The following is a 15,879-nucleotide window of genomic DNA, read 5'->3' on the forward strand; positions in this document are numbered from 1 at the left end:
AAATCAGCTCTATGTTCACAGGTGGAAAAATGAAGCATATCAAAAGAACACTCCCTACTGTGAAACATGGAGGCTCTGTTATGTTCTGGGCTGCTTTGCTGCACCTGGCACAGGTTGTCTAGAATCCTTGCAGGGTACAATGAAATCTCAAGACTATCAAGGGATTCTAGAGAGAAATTTGCTGCTCAGTGTCAGAAAGCTTGGTATCAGTCGCAGGTCGTGGGTGTTGAAACAGGATAATCACCCAAAACACACAGCTAAAAATACCCAAGAGTGGCTAAGAGGAAAACATTGGACTATTCTGAAGTGGTCTTCTATGAGCCCTGACCTAAATCCTATTGAGCATCTTTGGAAATAGCTGAATCATGCCGTCTGGAAAAAGCAACCTTCAAACACGAGACAACTGGAGAATTTGCTCTTGAGGGGTGGGCCAAAATACCTGTCGAGAGTTGCAGAAGTGTCATTGAGTTACAGGAATTGTTTGATTGCAGTGATTGCCTCAAAAGGTTGTGCAACAAAATATTAAGTTTAAGTGTACCATTATTTCTGTCCAGACCTATTTTATGAGTTTTATTTTTTTTAAATTCTGTGGAAGCATGGTTGAAAAGCAATGTTTTTTTTGTATTTTTTTATTGCTACTTTTGTCAGATTCAAGTTATTTCTGTGACCATTGTGGGTTTTTCTGTAATTAAGCGAGATACCAACAATTTTGACCACGTTTGTAGGTACTTATAGTTTCTGAAGTTGTTTAAACATCTTGTAGAACTACAGATCTTCTGAGGGTGTCACTTGTACAGATCCCTTTGTCTCATGCAATCTAAAGAGAGACTGGATGAAGTTGAGATCAGGGCTCTGTTGTCTGTGAAGGGTCATATTATAACTTCCAGGACTCCTTGCTCTTCTTTACATTGAAGATAGTATCTTGGAGGTGTCTAATCTCCAAATTTATTCTGCCGCAAGTCAACAGCTCCAAACATACAACCAATGTCAGTAAGAACTATCTTCAACGTTAAGAACAAGATTTCTTGGAAGAGATGATCTGGCCCCACAGATCCCTGGTCTCAACATCATCCAGTCTGTGGAGCAAAAGTCCGAATAGTACAAAAAGTATAAATTTATTGCAAAAACTTCATCTTGACAATCATATTAATCCATGTAACATAAAAATAGGAACCATACAAGAGACACACTAGGACAGAGATCAGGTAGAGAGCACTGTATGCAACCCTATTATAACATGGTGTTACATTAGTAAAGTGCATAGTGCAATCCTATAGTATGGAGGGAAAGAATGAGGTAATAGAGTGGTAGATGTATATAGTAGTATTAGTAGTATCTAGAGCAGAAGTGCCCCACCTTAATAAGACCACCCAATATCCTGTAAATTCTTACCCACAGTAAGGTTTATGGTGTCACACGCAATACATAGCTCCCTGAGGAAGCCAACGCGAAAAGTGCGTTGGGGCTGTGTGGTGTGTGACCCAATAAACCTTACCATGGGTAAGAATTTACAGGATATTGGGTGGTCTTATTGGGTTAGGGCACTTATGCTATAGATACTACTATTACTACCACATACATCTACCACCCTATTACCTCATTCTTTCTCTCCATACTATAGGATTGCACTATGCACTTTACTATGTAACACCATGATATAATAGGGTTGCACACGCTGCTCTCTACCTGATCTCTGGTCTAATGTGTCTCTTGTATTGTTCCTATTTTTATGTTACATGGATTAAGATGATTGCCATGATGATGTCTTTGCAATAAATGTATGCGTTATACTATTCTTCTGACTTTTCCTGTGGCTGTATACGGTGAGAAAACTACTGTAAGAAATTTTGGTACTTTCTGACTACAGACCACTGCACTGTTATGACGCACAGCCAAGAACTGCTGCTAGTCCATTTTATTAGCAGGTCAGAGCAAGAATTACATGAAATAGCCCATTTATTACAATCATGATCAAGTCAGTTTGGATAAATGCATCTGGCCTTCCCTCATTTCTAGGCCAAGGACATGGGATTGTGAAGTTCTGTCCTCTGAGGCTGTGAACATTTCTTATTTATAAAGTTATACTTGGAGTTTGATTCAGACAGCGTAAGACCGAAGAAGAGTTAAGTGGCGTCAGAAAACGGGCAAAAAACAATATAAATAATAAAGGACAATAACAATATATAAAGAATAAGGATAACAAAACTTTCAGACTGCTTTTTTTTTTTTTTGTTGTATATGCTAATGACATATTTGACATCTAAAAGTAAAAAACTTGGCCTCTTTGCAAATAAACTTGAGAAAAATTGATTTGTGAACACAACTCCTATGTAGACCTTTGGATCGCCATAAGCACACACAGTAAAGAAATCTAGAATATATTTTATTTGTAGTCAGATGTAACTCAGAAAAAAATGAAGGGAAATGTATAAGGGGTGTGTGTAAAACTATATTGACCATTGGAATCTGCCCCCGTTCCAGCAGTTGTTCGGACTGTCTCAGCAGGCTAAACGTGATGACCAATCCATTGACACTGCAGCCAATCGGTTGCGTTAAGGTACCTTCACACATAACGATATTGTTAACGATATCGTTGCTTTTTGTGACGTAGCAACGATATCGTTAATAAAATCGCTATGTGTGACAGCGACCAACGATCAGGCCCCTGCTGGGAGATCGTTGGTCGCTGAAGAAAGTCCAGAACTTTATTTCGTCGCTGGATCTCCCGTGGACATCGCTGGATCGGCGTGTGTGACACCGATCCAGCGATGTCTTCACTGGCAACCAGGGTAAACATCGGGTAACTAAGCGCAGGGCCGCGCTTAGTAACCCGATGTTTACCCTGGTTACCATCCTAAAAGTAAAAAAAACAAACAGTACATACTTACCTAACGCTGTCTGTCCTCCAGCGCTGTGCTCTGCTCTCCTCCTGTACTGGCTGTGAGCGTCGGTCAGCCGGAAAGCAGAGCGGTGACGTCACCGCTCTGCTTTCCGGCCGCTGTGCCCACACAGACAGTACAGGAGGAGAACAGAGCACAGCGCTGGAGGACAGACAGCGTTAGGTAAGTATGTAGTGTTTGTTTTTTTTACTTTTAGGAAGGTAACCAGGGTAAACATCGGGTTACTAAGCGCGGCCCTGCGATTAGTTACCCGATGTTTACCCTGGTTACCGGCATCGTTGGTCGCTGGAGAGCGGTCTGTGTGACAGCTCTCCAGTGACCAAACAGCGACGCTGCAGCGATCCGGATCGTTGTCGGAATCGCTGCTGCGTCGCTTAATGTGAAGGGACCTTTAGTGGTTGAAACACTGCTGGTCGGGGAGTAATCATTTCCAGTCTAGCAAGATACAGCAAGTATGGGGTGCTACTTTATATGTCTTGCTTCATCCCTACCCTCTTGTAAAATTTAGGGATGGTGCAAACGACTGTAGATTCTTTCATTCGAGAAAATTGGTCCAATTATGCAAATTACACTCTTATCAGAGTTTGATCAGTGTCAGCATAGCATGGATCTGATTCTCTTGGATGAGATGGAGAACAAGAATTCTCTTATCTTCTCCATTGTGTCAGCGCGTGAAAATCAGACCGCACTCTGATGTCATCCAAATAAAGTCTGATTTCCATACATTCACTGACTTGCATGGTCAGGTGCGACCCAAATATCGGATCAAACTCGGATACACAAAGATTTTTTCATTGGATTGACTGTCCGAGGAAAACATTGGACATGTGAACCATTGCACACAAACATTGTTCTGATTGCGATTTATTGTTTCGTCTGATCGCACTAGGAATAATAGTACAGTCATTGGCATGAGCCCTTAAATAGAGCTGATAGCCCATTTAAGCTGATTAGCTGATTCCTGTTTTTTTATTATTATTATTATTATTATTAATGCACTGAGGCAATACAAATGAAGTGGATGCAAAATGTAATTCCCCTTTCAACTAAAGAACTTGCTTGCACTGGAGTATAAACAAGTATTTCTGTACATTTAAGAAGTCAGGATGAAGATTGAATACTTCAAAGACATGGTTTTAAATCTCCAAAAGAAACAAATGACACTTAACCCATACTCCAAAATTACACTTTCAAAATGGGTTTAGTACAAAACTCTTAAAAACCCAACATAAAATGTGGGCACTGTTAGATCAAAGTGTAATATACAAAAAAAAGTGAGGTGGGGGTCAACAATTATCTTCTATAAATGTTGGCAGGTTTGACAAAAGATCACAGTGGTATTGCATACATCACTGAGCTAATGTTTGCACTCTGTAAATAGTGTTTTGTGTTCTGTTCTCATGGTATAAATGACCTCCACAGTGGGGAAAAACAACCTTTCACTGAATTATACTTTCTCAACTTTGGCATAAGACCTTGAAGAATACAACTGCCAAATCCGTTAGCAAAAAAGTGCACACAACTTTTTAGTCCGTTTTTAAACAACTGATCACTGCTGAATTCAAAAGTCTATGGAAAATGTATCCATTAATTAACCATTTGTTTCCTTCCATTTGTAATGGATCCAGTAAGTAAAAAATAGATCCATTACAAATGAAAGAAAAACGGATGGCTAATTAACAGATCCACTTTCCATAGACCTCAATGTAAAAAAAAAAAAAACAGATTCAGCAGAGTTTAGTTTATTTAAAAGTGGACTAAAAAGTTGTGCCTTCACACCTGTTTTGCTATCGGATTGCTGCCGGATCCATTGTAACGGATCATTACTGGACATGTGAGTAAAACCTAAATTGTATTCTCTTTAAGTTAAGAAAATAAAAATAAATTGCAGTAAGGTATATAACGCTGCTGTGAGGCAAAAAGAAGCGGTTTTGGTATTTTTTTTTTTTAAATGTCCTTGTCTTCCATCATTGTAACTTTATGATAAGCTATAAACAGAAAATGGCCTACTATATAAATGAGGTTTTTACCCTTCCCGACCTGTGACGCAGCGTATTCGTCATGAAATAAGGTTCCTTCCCGACCTGTGACGCAGCGTATGCATCATGGCGAGATCGCGTTCCTGCGGGTCACGTGGTCACTGAAATGTCACCCAACCTGCAGGTATGTGAGGACTTGTACTTGAGCCCAATGGGGTGGCTTTGTGCCCCTGTGGCTACGATCGCTCTGGTGACCTCTGTGTCACCACCCCCCAGATCTGATTGGAGCTAGCGTGGAAGCTGAAGAGCGAGCTGCCCTGCTGCCGCCAACCGTGATCTGCCGCCACACGGTATTCGTTCCCCTCTGCTGCTCTCCGCACCCCCGCCGTCCAATTCCACCCCCGACCTCCACTCCCTCCCCCTAGCCAGATGATCACCCCCTGCCCTGGTGTTCACCCCCCGCCCCAATGATCAACCTCCGGCCTTGTGATCACCCACCGGTTGGTGCCTTGCTTCTGCCAGCCAGCTGGTATAAGGCCCACTGCTGCTGCCAGTGATCACCGGGGCAGGAGGGTGATCACCGGGGCAGGAGGGTGATCAGGTTGGTGTGTAGTGTCATATAGTCAGGACGGTGTGTGTGGCGTAGTGTATGTGTGGTGTACTACACGTCAGGTTGGTGTACATCTGGTTTGCGTTTAGGCTATGTTCACATTTGCGTTGTGCGCTGCTGCGTCGGGGACGCAACGCACAACGCAAACAAGAACATAGTTTTGCGACGCATGCATCCTTTTTTTGCCGGATTTTGGACGCAAAAAAATGCATCTTGCTGCGTCCTCTGCGCCCTAACGGTTGCAGCAAAAAAGACGCATGCATCGCAAAACGCATGTCCATGCGCCCCCATGTTAAATATAGGGGAGCATGGCGTATTCGTCACTGCGGCTGCGCTCGACGCAGCCCGGCAGAACGCAAATGTGAACGTAGCCTTAGTTGGATAATCATTTATTTTTCAACAGGACAATGACCCCAAACACACCTCCAGGCTGTGTAAGGGCTATTTGACCAAGAAGGAGAGTGATGGGGTGCTACGCCAGATGACCTGGCCTCCACAGTCACCAGACCTGAACCCAATCGAGCTGGTTTGGGGTGAGCTGGACCGCAGAGTGAAGGCAAAAGGGCCAACAAGTGCTAAGCATCTCTGGGAACTCCTTCAAGATTGTTGGAAGACCATTCCCGGTGACTACCTCTTGAAGCTCATCAAGAGAATGCGAAGAGTGTGCAAAGCAGTCATCAAAGCAAAAGGTGGCTACTTTAAAGAACCTAGAATATAAGACATAATTTCAGTTATTTCACACTTTTTTGTTAAGTATATAATTCCACATGTGTTAATTCATAGTTTTGATGCCTTCAGTGTACAATTTTCATAGTCATGAAAATACAGAAAAATCTTTAAACGAGAAGGTGTGTCCAAACTTTTGGTCTGTACTGTATATTATATTTTCATATTCTGACAATCAATTATATTGTAGCTTAGAAGACCTTGACATGAAAAATATGCATACTCCAACTTTATGATCAATGTTCTGCAAACAAAAGGGCCAACTACCGAGCAGAAGTAGACACCAGTGCTAAAAAGAGTACAAGTCTGACCTGTGTGTCCTATGCAGCTTCCTTGAGCTGCAGAAATTGTGTAGCTAACAATAAATTAATATTATGATAGGATGTCTATTGATGAACAGAAGCTGTAATGCAGCCCAGGCAGTCCTGTGGCCGAGCCATGGGTACAGCAAATGGCTTACCTCTAACTTCCATCCTGTACCTATACTTGCAACAATTGGCAAGTGCAGGCATAGCAAGTTCTAAAGAAACCGCTAGTGGTTCCTGTGGCTCAGCCTTACATGCCATTAATGGGCAACAATATATAAGTAAGTGCTGTAGAATAACTAGATGGTGGCCCGATTCTAACGCATCGGGTATTCTAGAATATGTATATATATATATATATATATATATATATATATATATATATATATATATATATATATATATATATATAGCAGCCACATAGTATATAGCACAGGCCACGTAGTATATAGGAGCCATGTAGTATATAGCAAATACTACGTGGCCTGTGCTATATACGTGGCTGCTATATACATACATACATGCATGTCTGGCTCCCCATTGCCCAGAGACTCCAGTACAAAACCCTAACCATGACGTACAAAGCCATCCACAACCTGTCTCCTCCATACATCTGTGACCTCGTCTCCCGGTACTTACCTACACGCAACCTCCAATCCTCACAAGAAGTCCTTCTCTACTCCCCTCTTATCTCCTCTTCCCACAATCGTATACAAGATTTCTCTCGCGTATCACCCCTACTCTGGAACTCTCTACCACAACATATCAGACTCTCGCCTACCATCGAAACCTTCAAAAAGAGCCTGAAGACCCACCTCTTCCGACAAGCCTATAACCTGCAGTAACCACCGATCGACCAAAGCACTGCATGACCAGCTCTACCCTCGCCTACTGTATTCTCACCCATCCCTTGTAGATTATGAGCCTTAGCGGGCAGGGTCCTCTCTCCTCCTGTACCAGTTATGACTTGTATTGTTTAAGATTATTGTACTTGTTTTTATTATGTATACCCTCCTTACATGTAAAGCGCCATGGAATAAATGGCGCTATAACAATTAATAATAATAATAATACATATTGTAGAATACCCGATGCGTTAATACAGGCCACGCAGTATATAACACAGCCCAAATAGAATATAACAGCCCACGCAGTATATAGCAGCCACGCAGTATATAACACAGGCCATGCAGTATATAACAGTGGCCACGTAATATATAGCACAGGCTACGCAGTACATAACACAGCCTACATAGTATCTAACACTGGCCACGTAGTATATAGCAGCCACGAGGTATATAACGCAGACCACGCGGTATATAACACTGCTCACGCGGTATATAACACTGCTCACATAGTATATAACGCAGCCCACATAGTATATAACGCAGCCCACATAGTATATAATGCAGCCCACGCGGTATATAACACTGCCCACGTAGTATATTACACTGGCCACATAGTATATTACACTGGCCACATAGTATATAGCAGCCACGCTGTATATAACGCAGCCCACGCGCTATATAACACTGCCCACGTAGTATATAGCAGTGTGGGCACATATCCGTGTTAAAAAAAGATAATTAAAATAAAAAAAGTTATATACTCTCCCGCCTGGATCCAGCGAAGCTGTCCCTATGCGCGCGGCTGTCGCCATCTTCCGTTCCCAGGATGCATTGCGAAATTACCCAGATGACTTAGTAGTCTCACGAGACCGCTAAGTCTTCTGGGTAATTTTGCAAAGCATCTCTGGGAACAGAAGCTGGCGGCAGCCGCGAGCGCATCGTCGGAATACGGAAGGTGAGCATAGCAGGTTTTTTGTTTTTTTTTTAATTATTTTTAACATTAGATCTTTTTACGATTGATGCTGCATAGGCAGCATCAATAGTAAAAACGTGGTCACACAGGGTTAATAGCAGCGGTTATGGAATGCGATACCCGCGGCCTGTTACTGGTGGCATTAACCCTGTGTGAGCAGTGAGTGGAGGGGAGTATGCGGGCGTCAGGCACTGACTGCAGGGGAGTAGGGAGGGACTAATCGGACTGTGCCCGTCACTGATTGGTCGCGGCAGCCATGACAGGCAGCTGGCGAGACCAATCAGCAACACGGGATTTCCATGACGGAAGTTGCCGACAGAAAGACAGACAGACGGAAGTACCGCTTAGACAATTATATATACATAGAAGCTTACATCAATTCTTAAAAGGCATGGTCCTCCATTGTGACTGCAGAATGATGCCAAACACCACACCACACCAACAAGCGGGGTTGAATGGTTTGCCAGTAACACTTCAATCATTTGCAGTGCAGGTGGACACCAGCGCCTTAGGTTAATACCTTCAAACCTTTATTCAACTGACTAATGACTGGGTGGACTAACTGATAAGGTGTAGATACATAACACACGACAGCTGCCTACCTAGAATTACCATAAAGGCAATCTGCGTCATTCAGTCTATTAACCTTTACTCTTCGTTACATTTATCATTGTCTTTACTCTTAATTTTCTTTCACTTCCACTCTCTTAACTCTGGAATGTCAAGTATCTGCTTAGTAAATGTTGTATTCTAACCAGATGCAACATCTGACCACACACCACCAAAGTAAAACACAATCCAGACCCATAAGGAACATGATCACCAGCTGAACATAATAGGATAACAGATGCCCCATGATGTCCTAACTAGATGCAATTACATCTATCAATAGTGATATAATGGCAAGCGATAGCTATAGATATCGGCACAAACTAATCTGTTATTCCTTATAGAAATTGTGAACACTTCTAACCACCTCCTTTCACATTAGACTAAAGTTGGCTGAACCCACCAATATCAGTGGGATTTTCCAACAGCCTAATATGTATAAGGGTCATCCACCTATTCCACAACAGAGGGTGGACTGGGTTCCTAGGCATCAAGTCACTTTCATCATGGGTAAGCAACTTTGCTATTAAGGGCACTTTTTTCTTTTTGTGAGTGGTATACTGTCACTGTGGCAGCCTCAGGAAATTTACTATGAACTGGGTAGTTCTATTATATGGTGGTCAGCATTACAGGACTATGTGAAATTTAAACCTGTCATTAATAAATATGGCTGACATCTACTATATAATTGTCCAAGGGGTACTTCCGTCTTTGTCTTTCTGTCATGGATATTCATTGGTCGCGGCCTGTCTGTCATGGAAATCCAAGTCGCTGATTGGTCGTGGCAAAACGCTCACGACCATTGCCAAGACCAATCAGCGATGGGCACAGTCCGCCGGCAAAATGGCCGCTCCTTCCTCCCCCAAGTCAGTGCCCGCTCCATACTCCCCTCCAGTCAGCCCTCACACAGGGTTAATGGCAGCGTTAATGGACCGCGTTATGCCGCGGTGTAACGCACTCCATTAACGCAGCTATTAACCCTGTGTGACCAACTTTTTACTATTGATGATGCGTATGCAGCATCAATAGTAAAAAGATTTGTTACAAATAATAATAAAAAAAGTTATTCTCACCCTCCGACGTGCGCGGTGTCCTCGGCAGTGCAAGCGGCAGGCTCCGGTGCCAAGGATGCTATGCGAGGACCTTCTATGACGTCACGGTCATGTGACCATGACGTCATCACAGGTCCTGCGCTCATACCAACCCTGGGACCGGAAGCTGCCGCGTGCACCGCACACAGGTGCCAGGACTACAAGGGGCCCCTCGGAAGGTGAGTATATGTTTATTTTTTATTAAGTCTTTTTTAACCTGTTACATACGTGTCTGGGCAATATACTACGTGGCTGGGCAATATACTACGCGGCTGGGCAATATACCACGCGTCTGTGCTGTATACTACGTCGCTGTACAATATACTACGTGGCTGGGCAATATACTACGTGACTGGGCAATATACTACGTGACTGGGCAATATACTACGTGACTGGGCAATATACTACGTGACTGGGCAATATACTACGTGACTGGGAAATATACTACGTGACTGGGCAATATACTACGTGGCTGGGCAATATACTACGTGGCTGGGCAATATACTACGTGGGCTGTGCAATATACTACGTGGACAAGCATATTCTAGAATACCCGATGCGTTAGAATATACAACGTGGCTGGCCCATATACTATGTGGCTGGGCAATATACTATGTGACTGGGCAATACACTACGTGGCTGGGCAATATACTACGTGACTGGGCAATATACTATGTGGCTGGGCAATATAACCGTCGGCTGAACAGCTATTCATCTGTTATCTTTTGTGGATGGGGACCTTTAAGGTACCGTCACATTAAGCGACGCTGCAGCGATCTAGAGAACGATCCCGATCGCTGCAGCGTCGCTGTGTGGTCGCTGGAGAGCTGTCACACAGACAGCTCTCCAGCGACCAACTATGCGAAGTCCCCTGGTGACCAGGGTAAACATTGGGTTACTAAGCCCAGGGCTGCGCTTAGTAACCCGATGTTTACCCTGGTTACCAGCGTAAACGTAAAAAAAAAAAAAAAAACAGTACATACTTACATTCCGGTGTCTGTCCTCTCCGGCGCTCTGCTCTGCACTAAGCGCCGGACGGAAAGCAGAGCACAGCGGTGACGTCACCGCTGTGCTTTTCGGCCGCTGCGCTTACACAGTGCAGAGAAGCAGAGCGCCGGAGAGGACAGACACCGGAATGTAAGTATGTACTGTTTTTTGTTTTTTTTTACGTTTATGCTGGTAACCAGGGTAAACATTGGGTTACTAAGCGCAGCCCTGCACTTAGTAACCCGATGTTTACCCTGGTTACCAGTGAATACATCGCTGAATCGGCGTCACACACGCCGATTCAGCTATGTCTGTGGGAGATCCAGCGACGAAATAAAGTTCTGGACTTTCTGCGCCGACCAACGATGGCACAGCAAGATCCTGATCGCTGCTGCCTGTCAAACCCAACGATATCGCTAGCCAGGACACTGCAACGTCACGGATCGCTAGCGATATCGTTCAGTGTAAAGGTACCTTTAGGCTATGACAGAGATTGCCATTTATTCTACCACAGCAAGATTGCAGGATAAGTAATAATCTAAGGTTTTCCTTAATGGGACACTCTACTAAAGTTGTCTGACATTTTGTTGAGACACATCAGAAGCCAATGTTCATAGGTATCCATCAGATGAAACGTCTAATGATGCCGTGAGGCATAACTTTAAACTTCTTGGCCTTCATATAAAATCTGAACAGGGACCCTGGACTACTAAATATACATTTACAGTAATGTCCAGAAGAAGCAGGGAGGATAATATTGGGCCCAGTTCAGGCTCTTCACCAAATATTACAATGGCTACAAAACTCACAGAGAAGACAGTCCCAATGAAATGGGTTGCATTTCCAAAGTAATATGACCACTTCCTAACCAAGGATGTAAATCTATTACTCCTATGGCACTTTTGCTCTGCCATCAAGTTGAGGCCCTAGTACACAAACCTGACAGTTTCTTCACTTTCTGGTAATTCTCAGTTATTGGAAAGTACAATAATCGGTTTCTAAAAAATGTAGAAAACAGTTTTAAAGGTCCAATTAGATGAGTTGGTAATTGGGAATGAGCAGTCATCAGAATGTTTATTTGCAAATAATCAGTTTATGTAAACATGTCGAGAGTCGCCCAACAAATGAGTAAACCGCTATTTCATAGGGTGATTGGATCATTCATATTGGCATTAAAACCATCGTTGTCGGCAGCACACCATCTTGTGTAAGCGGGAGATGTACTGCTGATAGCTATAACATTTTATGAAGACAGAATGGTCATATATAATCATTCTGTGTGCAAAGAGTATCGGTTGGCCTGTCTATAAAGGCCACTGAATGACCTCCAATCGACTTCTACACAGCCGATTGACAGTGATTTACCAACTGTGGTTGGCATGTGTAAATATACCTTAAGGACTTATTCAGATGTCCATGCACATCAGCCCGAATTCAGGCCGCAATGCATGAACTTGCCGCATCTCTGCCAACCAGAGTGATAGCCTTATAGAAATACATGAAGCTGTCATAATACGGCTCGTAGCCAGTCCCTGCATTAGAGGAATAACTTACATAGATTGTCATATACTGCAGGGGTCCATGGAGGTGGCTAAGGCTGGGTTCACATTGCGTTATGGGCATCCGTTAGACAGACTGTTACACCGCGGCATATCGCGGTGTAACGTAGTCTGTTAATGCCGCCATTAAATGCAATGTCGGACGCATCGCTAGCGCACGCCCACAATGGGCGTACGCTAGCCATGTACCGTCATTGAGTGACGGACCCCGAGATGCGGGCTGCAGCGTTTCCGGGTCAGTCACCGCTAGCGCAGATAGAGCTAGCAGATGCCATAACGGCACTTGTGTTAACAGCAGCCCGTTAACGTATGTGTTTAACGGGCTGCTATTAACGCAATGTGAACCCAGCCTAAGCAGGATCTGCTTTCAAAGCAATTTACATCAGTCGTGTGATTCAATATACCAGATATTCCACTTCAAAGATTTTTTAAGTTAACGCCTTTGCTTATCTTTGAAAAACTTGATGGCAGCCAAAATCCTTAATTAAGGTCTAATTTGTCCCCTAGCCTGGCACTCATTAGAATACTCAGCACCATTAAATCCTTTCAGATTTCCTATCGATTTCTCCCACATTAGTGACAAGAGGAAACTTGTTTGCAAAGCAATAAATCTTTTTTTTCCAGCTGCTAAAATCTTCAAAATGGCAAGCATGCACAGACACATTCCTTCATTGCTGCAATGGGTTAAGTCTGCTGTAATCTTTCAGACATGAGTTCTGAACTGATCAAGAATCTCCACTACAGTCTTAAAACTCAAAAAGAGGAAAAAAATGCCGCCCGAGGCCAGCCTTGAGAATTCAATAACTGCAAGTGTTCACAATACAAAGCTGCTGAAATAGATGTATTTACCAAATGGCCACTTGTCTATAAAGTTCTGAAACCCTAATAACAGACTGTAGGCTCCCTTCTGGGAAGATATGACAGACAGAAATCTTTTAAACTTAAATGTTCAGTTGGCTAAAAATATCAAAATTACACGCTTCTGTGCAGAATCACAACAGAAAACACATGTTCATGCTGCTGTTAAGTGCTCGGCGAGCTTATAAATGCTATTAAAGAGGCATGGAACAAGTATACGATTGTACGCTAGAACTTTTATCCTCAAAGAATGTAAAAGGCTAAGCTGGGAGGGAGAGAGTTAAACGCAAATACGTCTTGAAGGAGCGGCAAGGAGGTGAAGCCACCTTTGAACTACGGTATTTGGAAGATATATGACAATACCAATCTGGAACTAAACATATCATAAACCACAGGGGGTGAAATGATACAGCGTGATATATGGTATTATCCGTGCTCATAATGCCACTAAAACATGGCTCTTCTGTTGGATTCTTGTCACTTCTCCGGATTAAATTACATTTACATTTAGGTTATATTTTACTATCTTTCTTGCTGTAGCCCGTTTCCTATTCCCTGCACCTGCTTGAGCAAACTTTTTGCTTTCTTGCTAAGTAACTATTGATAACAATGAAAAAGCCCTGAGGGTCAAAAGAAACTTTAGGTTTTCCCCATGTTCCCAGGACTGGAGACGTGATCTTAGTGCCGCCACATAATCATCAAACGCCATTCCTTCTGAGCCTCAGGCCACTACGTAAATTAAACCAAGGTCTGCCCAGTGAAAACAATGTAAAAAGTATCCACAATATCTGATATATTACATAGGAAGGCATTATGGTTAACTTCTTCACTGCTGTAACAAGGATGCCAGCAGGTTGGCCATAAGTTAAGGGGAGTCATTTCATTGCATCAATGGCAGACAAAGCAACAAGTGATTTATCTCCTTGTATAAATATTTACACATTCATATGTAACACGTAATATATAGTGTAACATACTTGTGGATGAGCCGGTAGCCATGTGCCCTTCTTTAAATCGGTTAATGTGACTGCTGTCACAGACAATTGGTGCACAGGCTACCGGATTGCAGTCATGATGCTAGTAATCTAATCGTTCAATGAAGCCATTTTACTAGTTTTGTGAAGTTTGAATGCCCTGGCCCCTCCTGAGCCTTAGTACTAGACGGTTCCCCGCTTTTACCTTGCAGGAGTAGGTGTGGTGCACAGGGTCCACATTTAGAATCTCCTCCACTGTCCCGGTGAGCACAATATTTGCCTCCTCTTCTCTCTTTTCCAACTCTCTCTCAGGACAATGTCCCTTGCTGTTCCCCAGAAGTGCAGCCACCAGTACTGCTAAAGTCCACAGAGGCATGGCTGAAGCCCTCCACCTTCTCCCCATGTCCAGAGGGAAGGGTGCATCCAAGGCAAAGGAGACCAGAGGAGAAGGCGAGGGCAGCTCACCAAAAAATGTGCACTAATACAAGGGCTTCCCCCTGGCTCTGCTGCTGTAACAGCAAGGAAAGCCTTTCCACTTAGAGAGAAAAGACAAACCCACTCAGGAGGAGGGGGAGGGGGAGGGAGGAGATATTAGTGCTACTCTGCAAAGGGAGTGATGTGAGGTCTTCTTCACAAGGGCTGAGGGGGATTTGCATGCAATCTGAATTGCTGATCAGCACAAGGGGGTGGTAGTGGTGGCCCTGTTCTCCCTTTCTGACTATAGCTGATTCCGGTTTCCTTAATGCATAGCTCTTAGGGGAAAAGTATAGCAAAACGCCACCTCCAGGAAATGCGGCTCAAATCAGGTTAATGGATAATCAGGAGCACAACGTGATCTGCCTGTTAAAGGTACACATGCAACAATGCCGTTGTTGCAAGTGAAGCCTTTTCTGAATATGTTGGCTTAGATCCCAGCGCTCAGGGGACTGCATTGGGAGGAAGAATAGTAAGGAAGGGCACTCTGTATCTGCACTGCAGGCATGCATTCAATAGGGAGGATGCTGGATTTACAAGCATCCTAACTCTTCAACTCTACCAGTGTTTTTCTAAAAATGCAATATTGCAAACTGTGATCAGACTAAACATTTAAAGATTATTTGTACGGAGTCTGTATTTTCTTTAATTTCCTCCCACATTCTAAAAACATATTTAGATTACTTGAATTATTTTTCCATGGTATTGGTCTTAAGGTGCCCAAACACATTCGATGACTGGCCGACCATCTATTGTGTAGAGGGATTCTTGACTTTACTGACAGATGATGTTGGGAAAAGAAGGATCAGGCACTGAAAATCAAAATTGCTTATAGTTTTATTTTCTGTAGAAATAATCCACTGGTTTAGGAAGTTTCTTTCTCCTGTCTCCCAGTTGAAAACACATGAACGTTTGGCCAAGAACTCATGTCTGTGGCAGTCAGGAGAGGTAGCTGTCTGCTGGGCAAATGTCATCTCATGTCTTCA

At 43.3% G+C, this 15,879-nt stretch overlaps 1 protein-coding gene across 7 annotated transcripts in view; it reads right to left on the bottom strand.

Annotated features, from left to right (window-relative positions):
• The window catches only part of AGRN (agrin), a 626,510-nt gene extending 611,586 nt beyond the window's left edge, over positions 1 to 14,924 (bottom strand). For 6 of the 7 annotated variants that reach the window (XM_069742176.1, XM_069742173.1, XM_069742172.1 and 3 more), the window contains exon 1: positions 14,625 to 14,923. In XM_069742176.1, the coding sequence (XP_069598277.1) occupies positions 14,625 to 14,822 (198 nt within the window). In that variant the 5' untranslated portion in view covers positions 14,823 to 14,923. Of the gene's footprint in view, positions 1 to 14,624 lie in introns of all 7 variants that reach the window. The other variant, XM_069742177.1, reaches the window with a different exon arrangement.
• Positions 14,925 to 15,879: the final 955 nt, after the last annotated feature.

This window comes from Ranitomeya imitator, chromosome 10 (genome assembly GCF_032444005.1).
Source record: "Ranitomeya imitator isolate aRanImi1 chromosome 10, aRanImi1.pri, whole genome shotgun sequence".
NCBI classification, from domain to species: Eukaryota; Metazoa; Chordata; class Amphibia; order Anura; family Dendrobatidae; genus Ranitomeya; species Ranitomeya imitator.